Here is a 15,487-nt window from a genome sequence, read left to right on the forward strand (position 1 = left end):
ATGTCTAACTGACTGGCAGTCACTGACTGATGTGTCTTTGTCCTTTTGGAATCTCAGTGTTCAGTATTGAGATTTTAATAATTTTCCCATGTTTTAATGGTTTATTTGTTATACTGTGCAACTTTCTGGTGGGGTAATTCATGCCAATGCTGAAATATATAGAAATGTTATCTTGTAAATCTCGCATGCAATCCAACAGAGGACACATGGAACAACCAATAGTGTTCCACGGAAACCTGCCAATCAGCTTCTTAGGCTGCCACCCTCTCCACATTTACATGGGAGTAAGTTCCACTGAACTCAGTGCAGCTTGCTTCCTGAATGTGTCGGGTTGCACCATTGGTGGAGATGGGAGTGAGTCCAATCCCACATTCAAATGGAAATTCAGATTTTTAAAAAAAAAAATATTAAAGGGAGCATACACAGCACCTATTTCCACACACAATTTCCCCTTCCAGATAGGGATGCACACTGGAGCAATGTTGTAATATTCAATGACAAAGATTTTATAATAATTATTAATTGTACAGTATTAACTATATTGAAAATGAAAACTTTAAAGCACTGCTGTATTTAGACAGTATGCCTTCTTGGTCTATATTTGTCGGTTGTATCTCTGCTGTTATCAGTGTTGTTTATGAACTCTGTTAGGACACCGGTTTGTTTTCCATTTACTAGAAACTCTTGTTTATTCCAAAAAAAAATGAAGCTATGTTTAACCTAAAAAAAAAAAAAAAAAACTACGGAGAAGAGGAAATTGAGCCAGGTAAAATGTGTACAAGTGCAGCTGAGAAAAGCTGTATGGGCTAAAATTCTCTCATACAGCTATCAATACCCTTTACAGAGTGTGCTGGGATTCTGCAGGACTAGGGATTACTGCATTTATAAAATCTAGTAGTAAGCAGTTTTGAGAGGATTGCATGACAGGAGATGTGCATGGCTTTGTCCCCCCTGCCTTAAGACTTGCCACCTTACCTTGCATTTTTGCTGCAACAGCAAAATCTATCTTCATTGGACCCTGGTGTAGTTCTATATGCAAAATATATTGCTAAGTTTTTGTTTTCTATATTCCTTTTGTCAAGGGAAAGGACCCTGGGATGAGCCTACGCCATGGGAGTAGCATTGACAAGAGCAGCTCAGTGGACTGCCGCTGGTTCTGGAAAAGGAACATTGGAAATCACACCACTGAATGAATCACTTTTGAATGAAATCATTAAGTTTACAGAAAGCTTTAGCAACAAACATCCTCAAGAAGCTGCCTTTGTCTTTAAGGAACCACTTGAATGGCAGACAAAACTAGAGCCTTCAATGTTTGAGTCAGGCTATGAAGTCAGGTAAGACCAAGGTCAATGACCATTTCTGAAATAATGTAAGTATAAAAAGTGAAGCCTGCCCATTAAGGTTATTGTTCTTTATCACTCCTTTATCACATATCAACATTTCTTGCTTTCTGTGTATAGATACTGTAGGAAGTAGACAGAATGGAAAACATTATGTTGTGATTTGTAACTTCCCATTCCACCCCTTTGGAACCTCCTTCTATTACTTTGCACTTAAATTTTCACACCATCCGGAATTCAATAGATTTCACAAGCCTGTGCATAGATTCATGGTGACAAAAGCTCACCAATTCTTGTAGTAATAGCAAAGGGGATATTCCAACCAATGTTAAGCACTTTGTCTGTCATTGATGCAATAGAACACAAATCTTAACTTTGGCTCTGTTGTACCCATAGGTATCTGAAGGGTAGAAAGCATTGTCCGAAGCAAGTTTTAATCCCTCTGCCTCTTGAATACTCCTCCTACATTCTTTTTAAACAACTTGCATCACTCTTGCAATTTTTGTATTGTGTGCAGTACATCCAGGAGATGCAGTGGCCTGGCTTGTATGTCACAGTAAACCACAGTTCCTTGGTAGACTTCTATGGTAGAAAGAAGAAGAGGTGCAACCCAGACCGGACTAGCCAAATTATGCAGATAACAGTGGGTTTCATTCCCATTACATTCTGTGGAAAAGTCAACTGGAATGTACAAGACCGCTAGTAAAGGGAAAACATACACCTCCTAGGAAACGGATCACAGGGAATGGGGCAAGATGCACATTTAACCTTTGCCCTTAAGGTAAAGGTAAAGGGACCCCTGACCATTAGGTCCAGTCGTGGCCGAGCGTTGCAGCGCTCATCTCGCTTTATCGGCCGAGGGAGCCGACGTACAGCTTCCGGGTCATGTGGCCAGCATGACTAAGCTGCTTCTGGCGAACCAGAGCAGCGCACGGAAACACTGTTTATCTTCCTGCCAGGGCGGTACCTATTTATCCACTTGCACTTTGACGTGCTTTTGAACTGCTAGGTAGGCAGGAGCAGGGACCGAGTAATGGGAGCTCACCCCGTTGCGAGGATTTGAACCGCCAACCTTCTGATCGGCAAACCTTAGGCTCTGGGGTTTAGACCACAGCACCACCCACTGCCCTTAAGGTACTCCCTGGCAAATCTCTTCTGTCATCTCTGATATAAGTGACTAGGCATCTTACTCATTGATTGTATTTATAGCCCACCTTTTTCTCCAAGAATTTCAAGGTGCCATACATAGTTTTCTGCTCATCATCATTTAATCCCCACAACCTTGTGAGATAGGTTAGTTAGGCCAAGAGGCACTGACTGGCCCCAGGTCACCCGGGGGCCAAGTGGGGATTTGAAACCTGGTCTCACTCCCATGGGAAAAGTGAAGTGTTGTGCATTTGAGACTCCTGAGATGAGGATAGAGCATGTCCCTGGGAGGCCTCCATATAACCCTCTTCAGATAATATACCAGACACAGATACATTGTGCTTCCAAGTGCTAATACATGAGTCCTCTCTTATGTTCCCCCTTCCCCACAATCATAATGGTGAGTATTTTACTAGCAATTGCTGTATTACAACTGCTAAGTGAATACCTGTAACATCTCAGCAATTTACAAACATATGATTAAAGCTGACATTGTCTCTGGAAATATTCTTGTAGACTGGAAGGAGATGTGCTATCACATAGGAAGTCCACCTTCAACCTACATGGTTTGTGTGAAGGTGAACTGGGGTGGGCATAAGTTTTAATCTTTTCAATGTCACTTTTCCCTGTTGTTCATATCACAACTTTAGGTCTCTCTCACAATTTTTTCCAATGCTATGTATGCTTTATTATAAAATGGTTTTCATAGGTGTGGCCTGTTAAAAAAATAAATCCAGTTGTTGTGAATTCTTGCATATTAAGTTGTTGTTTTATTCTACCAGTGAAAAAACAGCTAAGTCTCAAGAATTAGACAAAGATGGGCAGCCACTGCTCCTGCTCAAAGGATCAACTATCAGCATTCGCAGTTTTGCGCAACTATCTCGTTTGCTACATGTCGCTGGAGAAAAATGCCTAAAAGAAACTCGTGCATGCCTTGAAGGTATTCAAGACTTATTTGCCCACACAACTGGAAGCTTCTCAACCATACAGGGATGCAGCTTTTTTGACCCCATCCATGTTTTGCCTTTTTCCTGCCTTAAAAAGAATATAAAGTATAACAAGGACTAACTGTGAGGGGAATCCCATAGTTATCTTTGTAAAGTCAAAAACTATTTTAAAATTGAGTAACCTTCAGGCCTATTAAAAACATTACCCTGTGCTATTCATGCAAAGTTATTTCATGTGAACTTTGCCTGTTAACTTCCTGGTGTGATGTTTATCTGAGTTTCTTACACTACTATAAATTCTTTACAGCCAATAGAGATCCCATTGTGAAAATTCTTGGCCCCGGTTATGGGACAATTGAAGGAGAGGATATGTCCATGCTTCGTTTACTAGACAAAATGAAAAAAGAAGAGGCTTCTGATAATGAAATGAAAATGAAGATTTCCTTACTTCTCCAGCAACTGGATATGCAACTACTTAATAGCTCTTTAAAACAGATTTCACAGTGAGTGTATTTCAGATAGTATTTGTTACTATATATATATATATATATATATATATATATATATATTCCACTTTATCATGCCAAAACCTAAACCTCTCATGCAGACCTCCTTTATGTAAGATATGTAAGATGTTATAGTAAGAGTCATACTTTTAACATGGGGGGAGGTGCCACTACTGCGTTCCCTTGCGTACCCTCAGAAAAAACCACTAGTTTTAGCAAAGAAGGTTTTACACTTAACTTTATTAATTTGAAACCCAAGTAATTTGAAAGGGATTTTTTCAGGTTTGCAAAAATAAAAGGTATGAAAATATCTTTAATGTTTTCTATAATCTTGGAGTACAAATATGTGCACGTGGCTATGATCTTAAGATAAGTTCAGGACATACAAAATGAATTATTTCTAAACAACTGAATCCACTCCCACATGATATAGTAGTAGCTTTGTACAGCTTTAGAAAGGGATCTGACAAATTCACGTATGATTAGGCTACCAATGGCTACTAATGCTGGTTATATATTACCTACAGTATGAGGAACAATATGACTCTGAATGCCAGCTGTAGAGATCCACAGAATTGAGAGAGCAGTATATAGTGCCCAAGGCCACAGAAACCTATATGATTTCAAACTTTCCATTAGATCCAGATTTGCCCTTTCCGAGAAAAATGTAATTAAATTTAAGAACAACAACACTGTCGCTAGTGACCTGGTTGCAACAGCTGAATGGCCTTGTTTGGTATATTAAGGGTCCATTTGGAAGCCTTGGTTTAAGAAAAAACCAACATTTTCTTTCTTCCCCATTAATACTATAAATATCTGCTTGACTATTAGAATATAACTCATTTATTCTAATTACAGAGAAGTGAGGTTAACTCCAGCTGTTGTGAAAAATGAAATAGAACTCCTTAAACGTTTCTCGGGAGCAAAAGAAGATGCAGTCCTTGAATCACTGGAATATACATCAGGTCCAAACTCTACTTTTTATCCATATCATGTTTTGTAATTGCACAGTCATTGAAAATATAGGCTAGTATATTAGTGCCTATATTGTCAGATGCCTTATCAGCATCCATTCAGCAGGAATTTCACTCTGCCTTTGCCCTCATGTCCTTCTTTAAGGGCTCCAAAGTGACTGATGAAATATCTCAGGATTTCACTCTTCATTTGTATTAATACTAACAATATTTACTATTTTAATTAAATGATTTCATGCCTCTTTGCTAGTCAATTACATTACAGATATGGGCTAAACATTGCTGTTGTTTGATTACAGACTATGAATTTTCAAATGGATGCCGTGCCCCACCTTGGAGACAAGTCCATGGAGAAATTTGCTATTTGGCCATTAAACCAGTTGACACAGATCTTATGTACGTCACTTGCAGCACGGCAGGAGTATTTTTAAATGGAGTAAGTAATACTTATATACAAGAGTAAACCTTGATGACATTTATATTTAAGAACATGCCAAAACTTCAGATTAGTTGCATTTGTCTATGGGCAGCCAGTTCTGAACCAAACATGGGAACAGGTATCTGAAGAAGTGTGCATGCACACGAAAGCTCATACCAAGAACTAACTTAGTTGGTCTTTAAGGTGCTACTGGAAGGAATTTTTTTTGTTTTGACTATGGCAGACCAACACGGCTACCTATCTGTAATGGGAACAGGTCAGTTAACCTAGATCAGTGTTTCTCAACCAGGGGGCATGTGACAAACTTGGGAGAGGCGGAATGTTTCCAAAAAATATGTACAATATAAGTTTTTTTTTTAAAGCACAAAATTTCAATAAAATAATTAGGAGAGCCATGTTTGAAGGCCTTTACACAGGTTGAAAAAGGACTGTACCAAAGAAAGTGCTCAGTGACTCATCTATTTAGGCTTATATTTCCAAACGGTTGAGAATGTGTATCTCAAACTAATGCTCCCCCATGTTTAAAGGTCCACGTCATGCTATCCAACATGAGTAATTTCCAGCTTTTTTAAAATTAGGGAGGCTTTCAAATACCAAATTAATTCAGCACATGGATGTTTTAATGCTTATTTCACCTCCTGCATGCTTTACATTTTTGTTGTTCTTAATGTTACGCTTTTTATACCTCAGTTTATAAATTAGGAAACAAATTGCTCTCTGATTACAATAATGAGTTATCAAGAAGATACATGTAAACTCTCAGAAATAGTTGTTGAAATGAATGAATGAATGATACTGCTGAGATAAACTGTAGCAAATGAGAGAAAAGAGTGGACTGATGTTGCACTGAGTGTCGTGTTGAGCAACTTGCACTCACCTTCAGCCTCATGAGCAATTTCAAGGCAGTGTGGTCTGAACCGCACTGAATTATTTCAAGGCAAGGACTGGAATCCTGAACACCTATATTAGGGAGTCCTGTTGAACTCAACAGAACTTATGTCTCAGATAGACATAGGATTTCACTGTAAGTCTATGATTCTGATGACTGAAACCTTTTGGTTGTGAGATTATGCAAGACTGGGAAGTAAGTAAAGTACTCCTTTTTTTACAGGGAAGGGAAAAAGAGAAGAATGAAATCAATTACGAGAGAATGAGTGACATATACAAAGATCTTGTCACGTTTTTAAGGGAAAGATCAGCAACATTTGTAGAAAACATGGCTAAACAGGTATGCATTTCAGACTTACTCCCCAATAACCTGTCATAACAGTTTGCAGAGATACACAGCTGAATTGTTTTTATGTTTAGGATGGTATTTATTTATTTTTCCATAAAATTTATGCACTGATTGTAAAACAACAGCAGCAGCAACACCCCAAAGTGGTAGCAGCACATACACAGAAACACAAAATATTAGAAATGATTGGCTTACAGGGATATGGAAATAAGTTTTACCATACAATCATATATTTCATAGTTGTTCATTGGGGTTTGCTTCAAGGTACAAGGGTATAGGATTGAAGTCTTAGTGACTTATCTGTTTCTATATACCTTTTTGCAGAATTGAGCTGGTTTTATTTTCCATTATGAATGAAATCTGAGTTTCCAAAAGCGTAGGATAAAAGCACAGTGTTCAAAATAGTAGAACTACAAGTTATGCAAACAATTCTAAAAAGTAATTGTTACCTAAGTGTGTAATATAGTCCCTTGACTTCCAACTAAAGAAGGTGAGAGCAGGAAAAGAGCTCTTTAGATTGAATATACTTAGCCTTAGTCAAAGGCATGGGTAGGCAAATTAACGCCTGGACGCTGGATCTGGCCCAATCACCTTCTAAATCCGGCCTGCGGACGGTCCGGGAATCAGCATGTTTTTACATGAGTAGATTGTGTGCTTTTATTTAAAATGCATCTCTCGGTTATTTGTGGGGCATAGGAATTCATTCACCCCCCCCAAAAAAATATAGTTTGGCCCCCCACAAGGTCTGAGGGACAGTGAACCCAGCCCATTGCTGAAAAGGTTTGCTGATCCCTGGTCAAAGGCTTATTGTGGCTTATTGGAAAAAATTGCTGGGATTTTGTGCACTGAAAAATGGTTGATTATCCTTATTACAATTATTTACATCCCATATTTCAGAAGACAAGTATGCTGCTTTCTGAGGCAGCATACAAGTAACATTTAAATCCTTTTAAAAAAACAACAACAAATAAAGCAAAATAAAGACTATCAAGTTAAGAAGAAGACTCTTCTCACAGGGCAGTTTTTGGCAGAAACTTTGCCTGCCTCTCACTGTAAGTCTTCCTAAAGATGTTGCCAGGTCTACAGTTTTTGCCTTCGAATCTGCACTGCCACTCCCCTCTCCCTGACTTCCACACCTTGGGGGGGGTCTCTCACCTTTGGGGGCCACCCCAGGCCAGGAAGCAAGAAGTGGCAAATGAGGTTTCTGGCTCCAAGCATTGGGGGCCTTTGCTGCTCATGGAAGGAAGGGGGCTGGGGTGAGTGGGGAGCTGTTGCTCCAAGAGAGGCCAAGCAGCCTTTCACCAGCTTGGTTCGTGCCACATGGGACACCTAACTCACAGGCACACACAAGGCTGGCTGGGGAGAGGCTGAACCTGCTCCACCAGAGCTCCAGATAGAGCGAGACAGGGACAAGTGTCAGCAGGGACACTCGGTGGGCATGTCTCGGTCTCTCATGACGGTGGCTTCTCTTCCATCAATTTCCCCTAAATCGACAAAGGCAGTGTGTGCATGTGTAGGTCAGATAAACAAGTTGTTGAAGGGGGTCTCTCTTTTGTAAGCCTGGACTTCTGCCAATATACCTTGCATTGGTTCTGGACTTTTCACCCAGATTCTAAGCACATTTCTTTGGAAGCTATATCAACTTATTTCCATGGCTTGCCTAGGATTGCAGCAATTGGCAAATAGCTGCTGCTCTTCCTTTAGAGTCCTACACATGGTTTCTCTTTGAGCAGACGTCCAATTCTTAAAGCAGGAAAATACCGTATTTTAATGAAAAAGGTCAACTGTCTTTGACAGTGCATTCAATGATCAAAACCATTCCTCTTTTTAGCTTTGCCCCTTATGATTTGAATAAAAGGAATATTTCTCCTTTTACAAGAATTGTCTTTGGTTTAAACGTCAGACACAGTCGGGGTGTTTCCAGCTCACACAGCATGTGTTACCACCGTGCTAAGTAGTTCTAAAATCTAAGTATTCCTGGCTACTCTGGATAAGAAACACATTTTATTCCTTAGAGTAAAATTCACACAGTGGTTATAATTAACAGTGTCATATAGTTCTTATAGCAGACTACTGTCTTCAGGTTTTCAGTGATTGCGGTTTGGCGGGGGGGACACGACCATTTTAAGGTTTTCTTTTTTTTAATGGCCAGCTTCAACAGGGTGTTATGCTCATGAACACCGGGCTCCTAGCTGTCATTCCCTCCATAGTTCCACCCCCCTAAAAGCTGCTGTTGTATTTGGGGACATCATTCAGTGCAGCACAAGGCTGCAGTAAACAGATACATATTAAAGAATCCTGAAACATTGTACTCAGTGGTTTATGGCAGGATGTGAAAACCGCAAATTTGCTTTAAATATAGAGCCTATTTAAATTGACACTTAGTTCCTGAAAACTGTATTTTTCAATATTTAATCTGAGGAGAAATTTTAGATTTGGACTCTCCATTTTACCAGAGACAATATTGTTTCCTTATTAAACTGGGAGCTCCCAAATTTAATCCAGGGGCATTTTTAAAGTAAAAAAATGCAGGCTGCAACTTGTTGCCTAGATAATTCATTCAGAATTGCCTTGGCTTTCCAATAGCACTTGACAGTTTTTGTAAGATAAGGAATATTCTGCTAAATACTCTTCCAAATCTAGCACACGCTGAATGTTTGGTAAGCAACTGACAACCCTCCTTGCTTTCATTAGAGCTATATATTTAAAAAAACTCAAAACTAGAGTCCCATCTTCTCTTTTTCCTGAACAGAGACCCAGGTTCTCGGTATATCCACAGTGCCAACTTAAAAGTAATTCAATAGTTATGCTTTCTCTTCGGGAAGCTGTAGGTGTTTGAGGAGATGCTGGGGATTCTCATCAGTATCGTAAAATTAGAATTCAGTCTTGGGATTCTTTGCAGACTGTTAACCTGGTATAAATGGAATATATGTGTGTGCTATAGATACATCCAGAAACACTAGCCTTTATACTTTCAGGCACTGGGAGGCTGGTGCTTGGATTACTGGTGAGAAAAGACAGAGAAGCTAATGCTTCTGCTAGGTCTGCTTTAAATTCCTATCAAACATTAAAAAAAAATAATTAAGAAGAAGATAGTATTACAGTGGGAAAGAGCTGTTTATTGTTGAAGCCCAACACATTTAAGAGTTATATATGGTGTCGACCAGAAATACAGAGAGTCACTCCACCATGTGAGGTCTGGAATAATTTTGCTTTACAGCATATGGTAAGAAAACTGCCTCCTGTTTGCACATTTCATGCAATTTAAGAGGAACAGGAAGAAGAGAGACCTTTTGGAGTCTTAAAAATCTCATCTTCTGTGCTGTAGATTCTCTTAGTCTGAAATTTTCCATGCTCTGGATAATATCTATTACCTTTCTGAGTGCTGGGAGGACTCCGTTTCAAGATTTATTGATCCTGATGTTAAAAACTGCAGCTGTTTGCCCAGTTACATATGCATCAGACTAATCTGAGTTGATCCAGTGAGTGTGATTTGTTCGTGCATTCAGATTGCCTCTCCTACGTTGTGCCTTAAGTGTACAAGAGTACTCTAAGGAACAAACTGGTATACTGCACTGTGCAGTCTTGGGAGGATGGGGAAAACTAAATTTTGATGCCTCCTTTGCCCTCTACAAGAAATAGGAACTGTAATAAGGGGGCATGACTGGAAAGTATGACTGTAGAACCTTAGAGTACTGAGGTTCTCTCTCTGTCCCTGCCCCCAGCCGCATCATTCAGTTTTGAAATGCATAAAAACCGAAGGGCTCCCATACTTAACCAAAGATTTTATTGGAATAAATCTTGCAGGACATGTATTTGGCCCTGCTTGCAGAGAAACAACCAGGGGCCCACTGGAATGCTTCTGATAGTTCCTTTGCCCCCCCCCCCCCCGATATCATTTGTGAGGCAGGTGGGTGTTGCTTAGAGAAAACAGTCTTGTGGGCCAAACTGGGACCCCTAAAGGTAAGGTACCCCTGACCATTAGGTTGAGTTGCGGACAACTCTGGGGTTGTGGCACTCATCTCACTCTATAGGCTGAGGGAGCCAGCGTTTGTCCGCAGACAGCTTCTGGGTCATGTGGGCCGCAAGACTAAGCCGCTTCTGGCGAACCAGAGCAGCACACAGAAATGCCGTTTACCTTCCCGCCAGAGCAGCACCTATTTATCTACTTGCACTTTGACGTGCTTTCAAACTGCTAGGTTGGCAGGAGCAGAGACCGAACAATGGGAGCTCACCCCGTCGCGGGGATTTGAACCGCTGACCTTCTGATCGGCAAGCCCTAGGCTCTGTGGTTTAGACCACAGCGCCACCTGCGTCCCATTGGGACCCCTAGGACAAGGTTAAAATAGATCTTCCATGAGCACAGTATGCCTGTCACTTACAGGTGTAAGGACACCTTTGACTTCAACCGTGTACAAACTTGAAAAAAATAAAGTGCAGGGTTATCATCAAGCTACACCTCCCCTGGCTGAGCAAATAAAACTTGCAGAAACCAGAGCAAAAATATAATGTAACCATTCAGTGGGTCTCTTGCTTTATTTCCTAGGGGAAAAGATGACAAGGGATCTGGCTGGAAATGAAATTAATTGCTGTAATTGAACACATTAATTGCAAACAAGAGCAGCTCAAAAATGGCTGGATATTTCCAGAATAATCCTACTTGTTGATAAGGATGTACGAGCATGCCTCAGTCCACTCTGACATTAATTTTCTCGTTCATCTGGTATTTTCCATTTTGCTGCAGTTGTTTTATTTTGCACAAGTATTTATTCTGTTTTGTCATCCACCAATGTAGAAATATGCATAGTGTATCTCGGACATCAACAGTTATTTACAAATTAAACACTTTCCCTGTGTGTTCCTTTTCAAAGTTAATGAATTTCCAGAGGTGCAGTAGCCCTGTTTTGCAGCAGAACCGACAAAGACTCTTGTGGCAACTTAGTTAATGAAGTAGCTAATGGTCAATTGCAAAGCTATCTGTGCCTGGGATCCTAAATATGTATACTAAAAAATATGCCCCATTGAATTCAGTTGGGTTTTATCCTGGATAAGTGAGATTAGGATTGCAGCTTCACTATCTTGATTTTACAGTACATGATAAACTTATTTCTGTCTCATTTTTGTACACTCCGGTCTCAGGAATGGATAGTTTACCACCCTTCTATGCTGCCACTTATGTCCTGGGTTGTATGGTTTCTTTGGGGCATATTAAACATTTCACAAGAACTCTTAATGCCTTTTATGGAAGTACTTTTTGTAGTGCAACATTTTATTTCTTAAATCGGTATTTTATACAGCAAATAGCCATGTGTGTGCCTCTGCTGGAAAAGTGCTTTAAATGTTTTCAGTAAACAAGTTTTACTGTTGGACAGCTTGATATCCTCAGGCTTTAATTAAAGAGCACAGATAAAGTCAATGGATAACAAGAGATCACTTCTTTCTATGTGAGAAGAACAATAATGAATAATGCAAACAGAAGCAAATTTTCTTGATGGTGTGTTGTCTATGCCTTCTTCTAACATACCTGCTTACTGAGTTCCTTTTGAAACAGTATGTGATGCATTCATTTCAGTCCTCACAGGTTAAATGGAATATATTCCTAATATATAAAACAAAGTGAAAAAGATGAGGTGTTATTAACAAAATAAAAGTGTTGTACGTTAAACATAAATGAAATTGCAGTGACAAAATGGTAGATTACCTCCATGTAAAAAAAAGGGAAATTAGACCTAACTGAAATTAACAAATCCGCAGAAAGCATAAGGCTACCATAAGGAAGGCACAAGAGCCATCCATCGTTTTCCACCAGTCCTCCTTTGAGGAAGCATCCAGAAGACATAATTATCAGCTGATGTGTTTCTGTGTTTTGTATATTGTCACCCCATATTTATTCATATCTGATTTGGGGCTTTGGGGAACAATGAAACACAGTTGCAGATGTGGATGGGTGGATGTGCTTTTGTGGTTTATAAATGTGCCTTTACCTAAGAGCTTCCTGTGTTCAGGTTCTACCTATATTGTATTCTGATGAATGTGGATGGAATATGAGTCATTGACCCTAGAATAGGTTCTCTTAATTGTCTCAGTGTTGGTTTCTATACTGGCAGAGGTGGGAGGTGCTTTAATTTTTTTTCTTGAAAAGAACCCCCTCACACACAATTTTTTATAGTAAAATAGCACTTCTGCACACAAAAAGAGAAGAAAAATATAATGAGAGGAAGCCAGTAATTGAAGCCTGTTCCCTTCTTTACTTTATTGACATATCTTTTCTTGGTTTTTTTCTAGCTGTCACTGCAAGAGATGGATATACGTGGTTTATTTTTCTCCATTTTTTCTTTGTATTCTCTTTTTTCTTTTATGCCGCATGTTAGAATCTAAATTTCTGTATGTCTACATGTTTTCTTTTTCTGTTTTTAATTTAAAAAAATAGAGACTACAGTAGTGCCTGTCTGCTCAGTAGTCAAAATCCATGCAAAAGATTGTTATTGTTATTGTAAATTCATGTTTTTTACTTAGACTCTGAGGGAAAGATCATGGATTCAGTCCCCAGACAAGGTCATTTTCCAGGAAGGCAGGTCCATGCAGCCCAGTAACTCAACATTAGGAAATATTTAAGCATCTCCTTATAGATATATAATGGCATATTAGATGGGATAGGAAATCCAATAAAACACAATAAACAGTATAATGTAGTATTGGGGAAAAACGGTTTGAAAACTAAATACAGGCAGAGTATTTTATAGATTTTCAGAATTATTATTATTATTTAATTAGTTTTCCAGTGCCAGGAAATATGGTTCCTTTTGCCAATATCAGAAGACTCCCCAGAAGTAGTCAACGTGGAGAGGAAACCATTTGGCTGCTGGTAGATATGGTAGCACATGTGTCTCACATCACATTTTACTTAGTCCTCAGTCACTGCATTTTACAGAGTTCCCACGACCTCGTTTGTGAAGATGCCACCGCTTCGCATCTTTCTTGCTGTGCCGAAGTGAAACCAGGAAGCCTTCAGTTACACTTAGTTTCCCATTACATCCAAGCTGGGAGAATATCATCACTAAGTTTGGAACAAGCCAAGTCCCTAAACCAACTTCAAAATATGGTTTAAAATCCTGGCTCCCCCCCCCCCCCGAACTTGGTTTCTGATGTGATGGGAGATTATGGCTAATTGAAGACACCCCAGCATAAGTGAAGCATGCTGAGAAGTGAGGAGGGAAAGGGCTGAGCACAAGCATAAGACTTGTTTATATACATTTAAAATATTATTAATGCTTATTGTGGGTACTTTTAAAAAAAGTAGTTTAATGCTACTTGCAAACAGTCTTGGGAAGATTTGTGTCCTGAAAGGCGTGCTGTGAATAGGCTGCTGTTGCTGTGATTGTTGTGGTTTATTGTGGTTTATTGATTTATTAAGCCAATGTACGGTCATCCAAGTGGAACTACTGTGTAGGCCAGACACAGGCAAATTCGGCCCTCCAGATGTTTGGGGGCTACAACTCCCATCATCCCTGACCACTGGTCCTGTTAGCTAGGGATGATGGGAGTTGTAGCCCCCAAACATCTGGAGGGCCGAGTTTGCCTATGCCTGGTGATCTTCCAGATGTTGAACTACAGCTACCATCAAACCTGACCATTGGCCATGCTGCCTGAGGCTGATGGGGGCTGACCAACATCTGGAAGGCCAAACACTTCCCAAATCTAGTATAGGCTAGAGAGAGGGGTGTTATAATCCAAGTGCCTCCCCTATATGGAGACTCTAACTTGCTAGGTCCCGTTGTGTTTTTAGTACAAGTGTATTAGGAATAATAATAATACAGCTGTACAGTGGTGCCCCGCAAGACGAAGGCCTCGCAAGACGAAAAACCCGCTAGACGAAAGGGTTTTCGGTTTTGGAGGCGCTTCGCAAAACGAATTTCCCTATGGGCTTGCTTCACAAGAAGAAAGCCCATAGGGAAATCTCCGGGGACCTCTTTTAAATGCTAGCGGTGGGGAGCAAAGCCTTTCCCCCCCTCCGGCCTTCAGAAGAGGTCCAGGAAGGCCGGCGGGGCCGAAAGGCTTTGCTCCCCACCGCCAGCATTTTAAAAGCGGTCCGGGATAGCAGGGAAGCGCTTCCCGCTATCCCGGATGGCTTTTGAAGGCAGGCGGCGGGGGGGGGGGAGCAAAGACTTTCGCCCCCCACCGGCCTTCAGAAGAGGTCCAGGACCTCTTCTGAAGGCCGGTGGGGGGCGAAAGTCTTTGTCCCCCCTGCCTGCCTTCCCGGGGGCTTTTAAATCGCCCCGGGACAGCGGATAATTCCTCCACTGTCCCGGGGCGATTTTAAAATGCTGGTGGGTGGCAGCGAAGGCTTCGCGGGCAGCAGCGCTGCCGCCCGCCAGCATTTTAAGATCACCCCAGACAGCGGAGACTTCTCCGCTCCCGGGGCGATTTTAAAATGCTGGTGGGCGGCAGCGAAGGCTTCGCGGGCAGCAGCGCTGCCGCCCGCCAGCATTTTAAGATCACCCCAGACAGCGGAGAAGTCCTTCACTGTCCCAGGGTTTTTAAAATGCTGGTGGGCGGCAGCGAAGGCTTCGCTGCTGCCCGCCAGCATTTTAAAATCGCCCCGGGAGCGGAGAAGTCTCCGCTGTCTGGGGTGATCTTAAAATGCTGGCGGGCGGCAGCGCTGCTGCCCGCGAAGCCTTCGCTGCCGCCCACCAGCATTTTAAAAACCCTGGGACAGCGGAGGACTTCTCCGCTGTCTGGGGTGATCTTAAAATGCTGGCGGGCGGCAGCGCTGCTGCCCGCGAAGCCTTCGCTGCCGCCCACCAGCATTTTAAAAACCCCGGGACAGCGGAGGACTTCTCCGCTGTCTGGGGTGATCTTAAAATGCTGGCGGGCGGCAGCGCTGCTTCCCCGCCAGCA

The 15,487-nt window shown here is 41.2% G+C and overlaps 1 protein-coding gene across 5 annotated transcripts in view; it reads left to right on the plus strand.

The window, feature by feature from the left end:
- Positions 1-15,487, plus strand: part of ODAD2 (outer dynein arm docking complex subunit 2) — a 92,093-nt gene that overhangs the window by 17,963 nt on the left and 58,643 nt on the right. For 3 of the 5 annotated variants that reach the window (XM_083704693.1, XM_083704691.1, XM_083704694.1), the window contains exons 2-7: positions 1,083-1,334; positions 3,269-3,426; positions 3,741-3,936; positions 4,798-4,904; positions 5,213-5,349; positions 6,464-6,580. In XM_083704693.1, coding sequence (XP_083560819.1) covers positions 1,111-1,334; positions 3,269-3,426; positions 3,741-3,936; positions 4,798-4,904; positions 5,213-5,349; positions 6,464-6,580 — 939 coding nt within the window. In that variant the 5' untranslated portion in view covers positions 1,083-1,110. Of the gene's footprint in view, positions 1-735; positions 767-1,082; positions 1,335-3,268; positions 3,427-3,740; positions 3,937-4,797; positions 4,905-5,212; positions 5,350-6,463; positions 6,581-15,487 lie in introns of those variants that run through there. The other 2 variants (XM_083704692.1, XM_083704695.1) reach the window with 2 other exon arrangements.

The sequence above is a fragment of the Podarcis gaigeae genome (genome assembly GCF_964106915.1).
Source record: "Podarcis gaigeae genome assembly, chromosome: 12".
Taxonomy (NCBI): domain Eukaryota; kingdom Metazoa; phylum Chordata; class Lepidosauria; order Squamata; family Lacertidae; genus Podarcis; species Podarcis gaigeae.